The 14,153-nt window shown below is 39.5% G+C and overlaps 2 protein-coding genes across 3 annotated transcripts in view; both read left to right on the forward strand.

The window, feature by feature from the left end:
* LOC137077457 (zona pellucida sperm-binding protein 4-like) overlaps positions 1-10,449 on the forward strand; it is a 90,924-nt gene extending 80,475 nt beyond the window's left edge. Inside the window, exons 2-9 of the mRNA XM_067445242.1 lie at positions 8,695-8,930; positions 9,007-9,194; positions 9,264-9,361; positions 9,436-9,593; positions 9,689-9,881; positions 9,951-10,098; positions 10,186-10,258; positions 10,341-10,449. Coding sequence (XP_067301343.1) covers positions 8,695-8,930; positions 9,007-9,194; positions 9,264-9,361; positions 9,436-9,593; positions 9,689-9,881; positions 9,951-10,098; positions 10,186-10,258; positions 10,341-10,417 — 1,171 coding nt within the window. The 3' untranslated portion in view covers positions 10,418-10,449. The remainder of the gene's footprint in view (positions 1-8,694; positions 8,931-9,006; positions 9,195-9,263; positions 9,362-9,435; positions 9,594-9,688; positions 9,882-9,950; positions 10,099-10,185; positions 10,259-10,340) is intronic.
* Positions 1,017-2,950, forward strand: LOC137077483 (zona pellucida sperm-binding protein 4-like). Of its 2 annotated transcripts, XM_067445245.1 has the most exons (9): positions 1,017-1,258; positions 1,295-1,454; positions 1,521-1,708; positions 1,783-1,880; positions 1,957-2,114; positions 2,198-2,390; positions 2,460-2,607; positions 2,696-2,768; positions 2,842-2,950. In XM_067445245.1, the coding sequence occupies exons 1-9, from the start codon at positions 1,055-1,057 to the stop codon at positions 2,916-2,918; spliced, it is 1,299 nt and encodes a 432-aa protein (XP_067301346.1). In that variant the 5' UTR covers positions 1,017-1,054; the 3' UTR covers positions 2,919-2,950. The 2 variants fall into 2 exon arrangements, with proteins under 2 accessions (XP_067301346.1, XP_067301345.1); XM_067445244.1 differs by having other exon boundaries at positions 1,019-1,454.
* Positions 10,450-14,153: the final 3,704 nt, after the last annotated feature.

Consider the following 14,153-nt stretch of genomic DNA (forward strand, 5'->3'; position numbering starts at 1 on the left):
TGCACCAAACTACTTTGGGCAAGTTCCAGTAGCAAACCTGGGGCCCGTTCTTCGTACCTTGCTTAATACATCTGAGATGATTTGAAAGATCCCAGATCTTCTAATCTTCATAACTGATCTCTGGCTAATTTGGTTCTTCAAACGAATTTGCGGATTGGATTAAAATATCTGGATTAAGTTATGTGAGATCACTGCTCATGCCTGTGTTCCCTGAAGAGGGTAGATGATTGATACTCGAAACCATGATCAGCAATGCAGCGATTGGCTGGCATCAAGGCAACGTAATGACATCATATAATTAAAAAAGCCACCTGGCAAAAAACTTGTCAAAGAAAAAAGAAGAAGAAAAAAAAATCAAATTTCTGGACCTTTATAAGGAAACAGACATTTTGATGAACATGATTCCCAATTATTTATATTCACGATTTTATAATATTTGTACACACTTTACATTTTTATTTTAATGTTTTATTTCACAATTTTTACACAACATTAAAATATTATTTTCAAATAAACTTTTATATTTATTATTATTTTAACTTAATATTGCCCCTGGTTCAGTAATGAACTCTTGTAATAAAGTAGCAGTGGCTGGGACAGATTTTAAGTATCACCTCAAGATGTAATCTAATCCTGTTTACATGAAATAAAATGCTCCCGAGCAGGTTTAAGCTAACGGACCTGTTGCTATGACAGCAAGTCCAAGATGAGCTTCAAAGAACCAAACAATCCGAGATCAAGCCAAATCATCAACTATCAAATCCAGGTAACTGAGTAAGCGACGTACGAAGAACAGGCCCCAGGCCCCTGAGCATCACCCTTTTTTATGTGCGTTCAATTCTACAACTCTGAGTAATTGGAATCAATCACCATAACATGTGTATAATTTTGAGAACCAATAAGAAATTTCTGGTAGCGTAAGCTCACATTTGGGCAAGTCTGGAGAATCATGACTGTTAATGAAGAGGGAGGGATTATTGTTAATTAGACAAAATCTGTAGAATACAAAAATACCAAAGGGCAGCATCTCAACAGTGTGATTTGCTGTTGAACAATGGCAGGAAGCTGGTGTGCTGTTCAATCTCTGGCACTTTCTGTGTGGTTTTGTGCTTTCTGTCATGCTGTTCCACAGTGGAGTAATCTGCCCCAGAACCCTCAAGCGCTGATGTTGCAGCAAACCGACCAGCGGCTTCAACAACAAGCTAGTCAACGGTTTTCTCAGCAAGTTCATCAACAAGCTAGTCAGTTTCCTCAGCAGGTTCAACAGCAAGCCAGTCAACAGGTTCCTCAGCAGTTTCAGCCTAAGCAGCCAGTGGTGCAGGCAGAGCCCCTTGACAAATGTGCTGTAGCTGATTATGAGCAGATCCAATGTGGCCCACCTGGTATCAGTGGTGCTGAGTGTGAGGCTCTCAACTGCTGCTTTAACGGACAGCAGTGTTTCTATGGGAAGGCAGGTAAGAGTGAGTCAGTGTAAAGGTGTTTGTGTTAAATTGCTCTGCAATAACCTGCTCTTGTTCCAGTGACTCTGCAGTGTATAAGAGATGGTCAGTTTGTGGTAGTGGTGGCTAGAGATGTTACGCTACCTCGACTGAGCCTGGATTCAGTCCATCTCCTAGGTGGAAACGACCCAACTTGCAGTCCTGTGGCCTCCACACCTTCCTTTGCTATATACCAGTTCCCTGTCACTGCATGTGGCACAAACATGATGGTGAGTAGCTGCTTGTGATTCTTCTGTTCTGCATGGCTTTGAATGGACTGGATGCCAACAGTTACTATTTGCAGGAGGACAGTGGATATGTGGTGTATGAAAACCGAATGACCTCCTCGTATGAAGTGGGTGTCGGACCACTTGGTTCCATCACAAGGGACAGCCATTTTGAGTAGGTTATTTTATATTTATGCTTTAGCCTAAGTTAACCTTTAACACATGCTACAAGCTGACTGTTTGTTGTCTAGGCTTCTCTTCCAGTGTAGGTACTCTGCTACTTCTGTGGAAGCTCTGGTTGTGGAGGTCAACACAGTTCCTGCACCTCCACCAGTAGCGGCTCCTGGACCCCTCAGGGTGGAGCTTAGACTGGCAAATGGTCAATGTGTCACCAAAGGCTGTGCAGAAGGCAAGTGTCTGTCCCAAGTATGCAAAAGTATTTTTTTAAACTCTTGCAGCAGTTTCTGGTAAACCGCCAGTATTCTTCCTCAGGGGATGAGGCGTACACATCCTACTACGGTGATGCTGATTATCCGGTCACAAAAGTCCTGCGGGAGCCTGTGTTTGTTGAGGTGCGCATCTTGGAGAGGACTGACCCCAACATTGTCCTAATGCTGGGACGCTGCTGGGCAACATCAACCCCCAGTCCACTCAGTCTACCCCAGTGGGACCTTCTGGTTGATGGGTGAGTAAGGCCAGTCTTCATCCATCTAGTGAGCTGTAAGGCATTTCTGACTGCCTCTTTGCTTTTCAGATGCCCTTACCAGGATGACCGTTATCTGACCACATTGGTTCCAGTGGCTGGATCTTCTGGTCTTCAGCTCCCAACGCACTACAAGCGCTTTGTTGTGAAGATGTTCACATTTGTGGATCCAGCATCACTGGCTCCTCTACAGGAAACCGTATGCTCCACAGCCTTACCTGCATCCTTAATATTAGTCATTTTTATAGAGTTTTTCTTTTGTCTTAAACCTTTTTCCCCTCTGTTAGGTCTTCATCCACTGTAGTACAGCAGTGTGCCATCCCTCTTCTGGCTCCTGTGAGCAAAGCTGTGCTAGGAAAAGTGAGTGCTTGTTGTAAACTGATTTCAGGAACCGTGAGAACTTTGTCTCACAATTCTTCCCTTTCTTTTCCAGGAAGAGATGTCGCTGTCAAGACCATCTCTAGTGGGCAAACTTTGGTGTCTAGTGGAGAAGTTAACCTGGTCATGTGACTTCAGTAGTTTTATTAAACTTCTTAACTCAACTGTCTCTTGTGCTTGACTTGAACTAAACAAGCATAGCTTCTGACCTATTTGCCAAGCTCCAGTTGTTAACCTGTGCACCTGTTCTCAATGGTATCAAATTAGGGGTTTTGGTCTGACTTGTGGCTTTATGGTTGGACTAAAATAACGATTGCTTAATTTCGCTTGAAACAACGGTTCAAAATGCAATACAGATGGCTATGGAGGATGTTAAAACTTCTGCCAAGAAGTGCACTCTCAAACAAATATGGTACGAGACTTGGTATCGACAGTAGATAAACTTCAGGGTGAGACGTGACAGATGACGAAAGGTCTAAATATGTGCACAACAGAGCAGCCAAGCCTCACCCTGAAAATCGGAGTTAGAGGACAGGTCTCGCCGTAATGTGCGTTTGGTGGGACTGCTGCAGGTCAAGCCACTTTTGGTCTGCAGAGACGCAGCACTGGACTGTTGCTCAGTGGTCCAAAGTACTTTTTTCGGATGAAAGCATATTTGGGTGTCAATTGGAAATCAAGGTGCCAGAGTCTGGAGGAAGACTGGGGAGAAGGAAATGCCAAAATGCCTGAAGTCCAGTGTCAAGTACCCATAATCAGTGATGGTCTGGGGTGCCATTTCAGCTGCTGGTGTTGGTCCACTGTGTTTTATCAAGGGCAGGGTCAGTGCAGCTAGCTATTGGGAGATTTTGGAGCACTTCATGCTTCCATCTGTTGAAAAGCTTTATGGAGATGAAGATTTGGTTTTTCAACACAACCTGGCACCTTCTCACATTGCCAAACCCACTGGTAAATGGTTTACTGACCATGGCATTACTGTGCTCAATTGGCCTGCCAACTCTCCTGACCTGAACCCCATAGAGACTCTGTGGGATATTGTGAAGAGAGTTGAGAGGCAAGACCCAACACTCTGGATGAGCTTAAGGCCGCTATCGACACACGCATCCTGGGCCTCCATAACACCTCAGCAGTGCCACAGGCTGATCGCCTCCATGCCACGCTGCATTGAAGCAGTCATTTCTGCAAAAGGATTCCAGATCAAGTATAGAGTGCATAACTGAACAATTATTTAAAGGTTGATTTTTTTTTTTTTTGTATTAAAAACACTTTTCTTTTATTGGTCGGATGAAATATGTTAATTTTTTGAGAGAGGAATTTTGGGTTTTCATGAGCTACTATGCCAAAATCATCAGTATTAAAACAAAAGACCTGAAATATTTCAGTTGCACAACAACAATGAATCTAAAATATATGAAAGTTTGATTTTTATCATTACATTATGGAAAATTAACTTTATCACAATATGCTAATTTTTTGAGAAGGACCTGTATGTTTTTAACGTTGTAATGTAAATATAGTGTGCTTTGCAACTGCAATCACTCATTACTTGGACTGGGCAAATGTCCACTGTCTGTCTATTTATAAACTGCTTGTTATTTACTGTTCTTGTAAAGCGTCCTTGAACTTAGGAAAGGAGCTATATAAACTAAACATATTATTATTCTTTAAGCTTAAATGAGTGGGACGCCCTACGGTCTTGTGGACTTGCGCACAAGGTATATGCGGAGGTGAGTTAACCTTGCTTTCTGGCATACACCCCTGTGGCCTGTTGCACAAAGCTGGTTTCAGTTGTTAGTAAGTTCAAGATCAACACATTGTCACACCCAACTCGTCACATATGGACGCTTGACCCGGACCCCTTGTCGTCACTTTTCAACGAACTGCGCATACCTTTATTGTCAATTTTCGACGCGCTGGGTGCTCCATTCATTTCAATGAGAAACCTTTGGCGTCATACACAGACGCACTGGGAATGGGAATATTATCGTCATGGTGAAATTTATTTTTTGATTTATTTATTGAAATTATTTATTGGTTTATAATTTAGCCATTATGACATGTTGGAGTGTGCCTCTCAATTAAATCAGCAAGCATAATTTCATTTACATTTATTTTATTTACGCTATTTAGACACATTTTAACATGATTTCATTTACATTTATTTTATTTACGCTATTTAGACACATTTTAAAATGACTTCATTTACATTTATTTTATTTACGCTATTTAGACACATTCTAACATGTAACCCAACCCCACCCCATCCCTAAACCTGCCCATTTGTGTGAACATGATATAAAACACAGGATATAACATACGACTGCATCCACAAGTTATTCAAAAAAGTTAAATAATCCAAGTTTTCCGAGGCCAAACGATTGATTTGCATGCAGAAAATCCCCAAAAGCGATCAGCATCTCCATCCGCCGAAGATCATGAACACATCAAATTTTAAATATTGCCCCCCGTACTTCAGATTTCATAGTGAAATTGCATTGGCTCTCATATGTCTTATGCAATAAATACTTGTGACTGTACATTTATTTGCCTGGCATGTGTTTTATATTGTTAAGATGTGGGTAGGTTTAGGGTAGGAGTTGGGTTAGTTGCTCCAAAACATAAAATTAGCCTTTAAATATTAATAAAATCATGTCTGCTTTTACAAACGCAAAGAATTAAATGCGTCTGTGTATGACGCCAAAGGTTTCTCATTGAAATGAATGGAGCACCCAGCGCGTCGAAAATTGACGATAAAGGTACGCCCAGTTCGTTGAAAAGTGACAACAAGGGGTCCGGGTCAAGCGTCCATATGTGACGAGTTGGGTGTGAGAATGTGTTGTCAAGATAAGTATGAGCAAACTCTGGTTTTTCTGGCTCAAGAAGGTGGATTGGTTTTTATCAGTGTTCATCACCATGGTAGCTGACACTACACAGCTAACCTGTTCTGGGGCAGGTTTTTTTTCTGGGTTAGAGATCGCAAACCCAAAATGGACCAATCAGCTGCAAGTAAAGATGCAATAAAGCCACACCCCCTGCATCTCCAAATTAAAGCAGTTTAAAATGAAAAAATATTTTAAATAAAATTGTGCATCTTTTGGTGCTAATTGTTTATTATATTTATATTATATGAGTTATAATCACTTTGAATTAATTTAATATGTTAATATAAATATTATATTAATTGACAAGTAGCCAAACATTTATATAAATATAATACATGCATTCATAATTATTTTAAACAACGTATTCATTTGATCTATTTGTGAACCTATAATTATTAGGCATATTTCTTTGATTCACATCATGCATTAATATAGTCAGATATTCTTTCAGCTGCCTTCTCAAACTGTCGCTGCAGCAGCAGTATTTTTTCCTGCCTTGTAAATGCATTTAATTTTTATAATGGTTTTCAAAACAATCTGTCAAGCTTCAGAAGAGAAGTGAATCAAACGGACACTGCGATTGGCTGTTTGCCACGCTTTCAGGTGCACACGCTTCAGAGTTAATTGCTAACTCTGGATTAAACCTGAGTTGACGGAAAGGTTTATACCAAAATTTAAGAAACGGTTGAACTTGATCTAAACCAGGGGCCGGTACCATGATGGCAGTTTAACAAACTCAGGGTTGCAGGATTAGTTTTGAGTTGACAAAACCAAACCATTGTATTAAGGCTTTGTTGGTCCCATGATGCTGATCATCAGCTTGCTCTGTCAACTCAGGCTTTGATCCTGAGTTCAGGAGTTTAGCTGTGGCATCAGCAGTGAACAGCCAATCACACGCTGTGGAACTGAGATTTAATTCGCTGTGGAATTAATCTCACTTCTTGCGAGACAAGCAGTGAGATTAATTTCTCTCTTCTGCTGAATATTATATAATTGAAAAATATTAAGAAAAAAAAATACACATCAAGAAGAAAAGCTGTCTATAAAACAGGACAACTTAAAGAAAAAATAGTTTACATCAATGCAAGTAAAAGTTATGAAGTTAGTTTACTTGATATAGATAAAATTGAACATTTAAGCTCAGTAAGCTTCTTTTTTTAAATAGTTTTATTTATTGCTTTTAAAGCTTATTTATATGACTATGCCTATTGACAATCGATTAACTAAAATAATAAATGTGTAATTGATTAAGGGTATAATAATTACATAAATTATATCTAAATCATTCAAAATTATTATTTAAAAAAAAAAAAGCATTGTTAAAAAAGCCAGACGCTTTAGTCTTTAAAAAAAATTGCCATGTAGTGACCCTTAATTTGGAGCAGAAACAGGGGGAGTGACTTTATTGCATCAGAGGTGTGTCACTTTACTCACAGCTGATTGGCCCAATTTCAGTTTGAGATCTCTAATCCAGAACATAACCTGCCCTGGGGCCTGTACCATGAAGCCGGTTTAGCTGGCTAGCCAGATTTTTTTAAGATTAGTTTGTTTGTGCCAATCCTGGGCTTTATGTACCATTAAAGTGGTTTGGCTTTTAGCTGTGTTCCTCGCCATAGTAACTTATGCTCCACAGCTAACCTGCTCTGGGGCAGGTTATGTTCTGGATTAGAGAGCTCAATCTGAAATTGGACCAATCAGCTGTGAGTAAAGTGAGTAAAGTGACACACCTCTGATGCAATAAAGTCACTCCCCCTGTTTTTACTCCAAATTAAAGGTCACTGCATAGCAAATGGTTTTTAAAGACTAAAGTGTCTTAAAAAACAATGCTTATTTATAAAAAATAATAATTCTGAATGATCTAGATATGATTTATGTAATTATTATACCTTTAATTAATTACACATTTATAATTTTAGTTAATCAATCATTAATAGGCACTTTGTTAAAATTAATACGTAAGTCATATAAATAACATCACCTGCATAAAGTCATATGAATAAGCTTTAAAATCTTTAAAAGCTTTAATAAAGCTATGAATAAGCTTTAAAATAAATAAATAAAACTAGCCTATTAAAGAAAGCTTACTGAACTTAAATGTTCAATTTTCTCTATATCAACTAAACTAACTTCATAACTTTTACTTGCATTGATGTATACTATGTTTACTTCAAGTTGTCCTCTTTCATAGACAGCTTTTATTCTTGCTGTGTATTTTTTTTTTTAAATCATGCAATATTTTGCAGAAGAGAGAAATTAATCTCACTGATTGTCTGGTGAGAAGTGAATCTCAGTTCCACAGTGTGTGATTGGCTGTTCACTGCTGATGTCACAGCTAAACTCCTGAACTCAGGATCAAAGCCTGAGTTGACAGAGCAAGCTGATGATCAGCATCATGGGACCAACAAAGCCTTAATACAATGGTTTGGTTTTGTCAACTCGAAACTAATCCTTTAACCCTGAGTTTGTTAAACTATCATCATGGTACAGGCCCCTGGAGCAGGTTAGCTGTGGAACGCAAGTTACCATGGCGAGGAACACAGCTAAAAGCCAAACCACTTTGATGGTACCTAAAACCCAGGATTGGCACAAACTAAGCTTAAACAAATTAGGCTAGCCAGCTAAACCAGCTTCATGGTACATGCCCCAGGCCTCTGAGCATCAACCGTTTTATTTATGTTCAATATGACATATCTGACTGATTGGAATCAAGAAACATCACATGCAACATTTTGAGAACCAATGAGAATTTTCTGGTAGCGTAAGCTCCCATTTGGGCAAGTCTGGAGAATCACGACTGTTAATGAAGAGGGAGGGATTATTGTTAATTAGCCAAAATCTGTAGAATACAAAAATACCAAAGGGCAGCATCTCAACAGTGTGATTTGCTGTTGAACAATGGCAGGAAACTGGCGTGCTGTTCAATCTCTGGCACTTTCTGTGTGGTTTTGTGCTTTCTGTCATGCTGTTCCACAGTGGAGTAATCTGCCCCAGAACCCTCAAGCTCTGATGTTACAGCAAACCGACCAGCGGCTTCAACAACAACAAGCTAGTCAACGGATTCCTCAGCAGGTTCAACAGCAAGCCAGTCAACAGTTTCCTCAGCAGTTTCAGCCTAAGCAGCCAGTGGTGCAGGCAGAGCCCCTTGACAAATGTGCTGTAGCTGATTATGAGCAGATCCAATGTGGCCCACCTGGTATCAGTGGTGCTGAGTGTGAGGCTCTCAACTGCTGCTTTAACGGACAGCAGTGTTTCTATGGGAAGGCAGGTAAGAGTGAGTCAGTGTAAAGGTGTTCATGTTAAACTGCTCCTCTGCAATAACCTGCTCTTGTACCTTGTTCCAGTGACTCTGCAGTGTATAAGAGATGGTCAGTTTGTGGTAGTGGTTGCTAGAGGTGTTACGCTACCTCGACTGAGCCTGGATTCAGTCCATCTCCTAGGTGGAAACGACCCAACTTGCAGTCCTGTGGCCTCCACACCTTCCTTTGCTATATATCAGTTCCCTGTCACTGCATGTGGCACAAGCATGATGGTGAGTAGCTGCTTATGATTCTCTTCTGCATGGCTTTGACTGGACTGTGCCAACAGTTACTATTTGCAGGAGGACAGTGGCTATGTGGTGTATGAAAACCGAATGACCTCCTCGTATGAAGTGGGTGTTGGACCACTTGGTTCCATCACAAGGGACAGTCATTTTGAGTAGGTGATTATATTTATGCTTTAGCCTAAATTAATCCTTAACACATGCTACAAGCTCACTGTTTGTTGTCTAGGCTTCTCTTCCAGTGTAGGTACTCTGCTACTTCTGTGGAAGCTCTGGTTGTGGAGGTCAACACCGTTCCTGCACCTCCACCAGTAGCGGCTCCTGGACCCCTCAGGGTGGAGCTTAGACTGGCAAATGGTCAATGTGTCACCAAAGGCTGTGCAGAAGGCAAGTGTTTCAATTATGTGTGCGTGTTTTTTTTTTTGTTTTTTTTCTAAAACTCTTGCAGCAGTTTCTGGTCAAACGCTGGTATTCTTCCTCAGGGGATGAGGCGTACACATCCTACTATGGTGACGCTGATTATCCAGTCACAAAAGTCCTGCGGGAGCCTGTGTTTGTTGAGGTGCGCATTTTGGAGAGGACCGACCCCAACATTGTCCTAATGCTGGGACGCTGCTGGGCAACATCAACCCCCAGTCCACTCAGTCTACCCCAGTGGGACCTTCTGGTCGATGGGTGAGTAAGGTCAGTCTTCATCCATCTAGTGAGCTGTAAGGCATTTCTGACTGCCTCTTTGCTTTTCAGATGCCCTTACCAGGATGACCGTTACCTGACCACATTGGTTCCAGTGGCTGGATCTTCTGGTCTTCAGTTCCCAACGCACTACAAGCGCTTTGTTGTGAAGATGTTCACATTTGTGGATCTAGCATCACTGGCTCCTCTACAGGAAACCGTATGCTCCGCAGCCTTACCTGAATCCTTAATATTAGTCATTTTTATAGGGGTTTTCTTGTGTCTTAACCATTTCCCCCTCTGTTAGCTCTTCATCCACTGTAGTACAGCAGTGTGCCATCCCTCTTCTGGCTCCTGTGAGCAAAGCTGCGCTAGGAAAAGTGAGTGCTTGTTGTAAACTGACTTCAGGAACTGTGAGGGGGTTTTGTTAAACGCCTCACGACTCTACCATTTCTTTTCCAGGAAGAGATGTTGACGTCAAGACCATCTCTAGTGGGCAAACTGTGGTGTCTAGTGGAGAAGTTAACCTTGTCATGTGACTCTATTAGTTTTATTAAACCTCTTAATTCAACAGTTTTGTTTTTTCTCACTTCCTTTTGAGTTTTTGGATATTGCTTCTAGAATAAGTTTTTAGATATTGGGCTGATAAACACATGTAACAAATTTCCCCTTTGTTGTGCAAATGGCACATTGACATTCTGTAGGTGGTGCTTTTGAGTATTTACCTTTTACTTTTGCAAAGTTTCATGAGTTTGAGCATATTTAGGCCCTCAAATGCAACTTTGGAGACTGATACACTGAGCAATTCCAATAGGGTTCTTGACCTATCAGTGCTCAAGCTGTAATAAAACAATTTGCACAGTACATCCATTCAAAAAGGAAACTTTTTTTTTTTTTTTTTTTTTACACTGTAAAAACGGATTAGGTAACAAATGCCGGTGTCATTCTGGTATTGTAATGAAAGTTTACTAAAATCATTGCTATAAAATGTTTTAATACCACCTGATCTTAGTGGGGAGGTGTTTTTTCTTACAATTGACATGAAAGGTTGGTTGAAGACCTTTTTGTTAATTTTATGGAAGGAGTTGTTTTGGGAAAATGTTTCATGTAACTAGATACTTTCTAACATTAAGTACATCAGTAGACTTGTCTCCTGTGTCATAGTCAAGGAGCTGAGGGTCTGTCCATATTAACCTCCCATGTAGAACACTTCAAACTGAAGACAGGTGCTGCGTTCCACTCCAATTTTAAGCTTGGTACATACTCCGCAAGAACAGACATGTTCCTTGAGGTGGCAAGAATAAGCACAGTTAGTTATGGCCAGTACATTCCATACTTCATGAAGTAGGTGCCAAACATCTCAATTTCTCTGCATTAACCAATAGCTCTCAGACACCTACAAAAAAAAAAGTTCTGCTCAGATGATGTGTTGTGACTTCCCAAACCAGGGCTATGAGAACAAACTGATGTCATTTTATCACATCCCTGTGAGCGAGTGTTTGTTTTTCTGTTCTTCCAGAGTATGTCACAGCCTTCAGACATACGAATGCAAACTTTCCTAAGCACTTCCCCTCAGGGGAATCCCTGCCACAATTTTGAGGTGCTTCACTTCATGAAGTGGACGAGAGAAGTTTGTATGGATAGACACTCGCGACCAGGGCTGGACTGGGGCTAAAATTCGGCTCTGGCATACCCAGCACATCCGGCCCATGAGGTCCCCATGAATGTTTTTGCTGGGGTTGGGGCCTTAAATTGGCATATATAAATAAAACTAGGACAAGGACAAATAATGATATATATTATCGAATTTGCTGCAAATGCAGATAAACTTTAATATTGCTTTTTTTTTTTTGTCACACACAAATGCCCTTGGCAGTAAAGCACTGATGATTTTGAGCTAGGATGCAGTAAAGTAAATTTACTGCTTTTAAATGCTGTCATCATTTACTCACTCGTGTCATTCCAAACCTGTATGACTTCTGTGAAATACAAAATAAGATGTTTTGAAGAATGTTGGCAACCAAGCCATTTTGCATTTTGGTTAGGCTACTTTTTGAATATTGTACGAACAAAAAAACAGACTCAAATTATTTTATTTTATGCTACACAGAAATAAAATCATTTAGGTTTGGAATGACATTAGGGTGAGTAAATGATCACATTTTTGGGTTGAACAATCATATTTTTCAAGAGTTAACACATCATTTAAGTAAGACAATGATATCTATATTTCATAAGACTGTTAAATTTAATAAAATCGATTAAAAAAAGTTAATAAAACTTTTAAAGAGTAAAAAAAGCTTTGTCCTTAATTCATGGGATCTAGACTTAAAGCTGTTTTATAGACTATAGTTTAACTGTAGGCCAGTTTTAATTAAATGTAAGATCATGGTAGTCACAGGGTAAAAAACAGACTGTAAAAACCTTGCTCCTCATTACAGTATATGGCCATATGGTTTCCAAAACTATATAAAACATATATAATAAACTATTATATTTGTAAGTTAAAAAAATGTAAACACCTGTAGAAAATACGAAAACAGCCTCTATAAAAGTGCTTTATATTCTCCAATATTAATTTATGTAATATAGCAACATTTTTAGTAAATGTTTCTTCCAAAACACCATATTTCTTCACTGTTAATAGCTGAAGAGTAAGTTGTGGTTCTGCTAAAGTGAAACATCTGTGTGTATTGCCGTTTTCCACTTTACCTTGTCATGAATAGGCTACATGCCCGCGTCTGTTTTCAGCTGATTCACCACAGAACTGTAATGTTTCCCTATCACACGATTGTATAAAACAAAATAAGTCAAAGTGCCGTTTATAGAGCAGTATTTAAACGCAGCGGCTGCGCTGTGCGGATATTCGCCTTTTGCAGTTCCATGGTCTCAAATATTAAATAAATAAATAAATAGAAAAAAACGCCTAATATGGAGGGGAGGTCTCTCTCGCTTCGGCTTGTCAATTCAGAAGACAAACCAATGGGCCGCTGTCGCTGCATGTTGTCAGTGGTACAAAAAAAACCCTTTTTATTTTGTTTTTTTGTTTTTTTGTTTTTTTTTTAACTCTATACCGGCCCCAAAGTGCGTCGGCCCACCGGGCAAATGCGCGGTATGCCAGATTACCAGTCCAGCCCTGCTCGCGACTGCCCTGAGAAGTGCTTAGGGAGTTTTGTGAGTGTGTTGCTAAATTTGCAATATAAAGATATTGTAAAATTAGTAATGCTAGTTAGTATTTCAGCATGTCTACAAGCAAAGTGGAATGCACCAAACTACTTTGGGCAAGTTCCAGTAGCAAACCTGGGGCCCGTTCTTCGTACCTCGCTTAATACATCTGAGATGATTTGACAGATCCCAGATCTTCTAATCTTCATAACTGATCTCTGGCTAATTTGGTTCTTCAAACGAATTTGCGGATTGGATTAAAATATCTGGATTAAGTTATGTGAGATCACTGCTCATGCCTGTGTTCCCTGAAGAGGGTAGATGATTGATACTCGAAACCATGATCAGCAATGCAGCGATTGGCTGGCATCAAGGCAACGTAATGACATCATATAATTAAAAAAGCCACCTGGCAAAAAACTTGTCAAAGAAAAAAGAAGAAGAAAAAAAAATCTAATTTCTGGACCTTTATAAGGAAACAGACATTTTGATGAACATGATTCCCAATTATTTATATTCACGATTTTATAATATTTGTACACACTTTACTTTTATTTTAATGTTTTATTTCACAATTTTTACACAACATTAAAATATTATTTTCAAATAAACTTTTATATTTATTATTATTTTAACTTAATATTGCCCCTGGTTCAGTAATGAACTCTTGTAATAAAGTAGCAGTGGCTGGGACAGATTTTAAGTATCACCTCAAGATGTAATCTAATCCTGTTTACATGAAATAAAATGCTCCCGAGCAGGTTTAAGCTAACGGACCTGTTGCTATGACAGCAAGTCCAAGATGAGCTTCAAAGAACCAAACAATCCGAGATCAAGCCAAATCATCAACTATCAAATCCAGGTAACTGAGTAAGCGACGTACGAAGAACAGGCTCCAGGCCCCTGAGCATCACCCTTTTTTATGTGCGTTCAATTCTACAACTCTGAGTAATTGGAATCAATCACCATAACATGTGTATAATTTTGAGAACCAATAAGAAATTTCTGGTAGCGTAAGCTCCCATTTTGGCAAGTCTGGAGAATCATGACTGTTAATGAAGAGGGAGGGATTATTGTTAATTAGCCAAAATCTGTAGAATACAAAAATAC

The sequence above is a fragment of the Pseudorasbora parva genome, chromosome 1 (genome assembly GCF_024679245.1).
Source record: "Pseudorasbora parva isolate DD20220531a chromosome 1, ASM2467924v1, whole genome shotgun sequence".
In the NCBI taxonomy this organism is placed as follows: domain Eukaryota; kingdom Metazoa; phylum Chordata; class Actinopteri; order Cypriniformes; family Gobionidae; genus Pseudorasbora; species Pseudorasbora parva.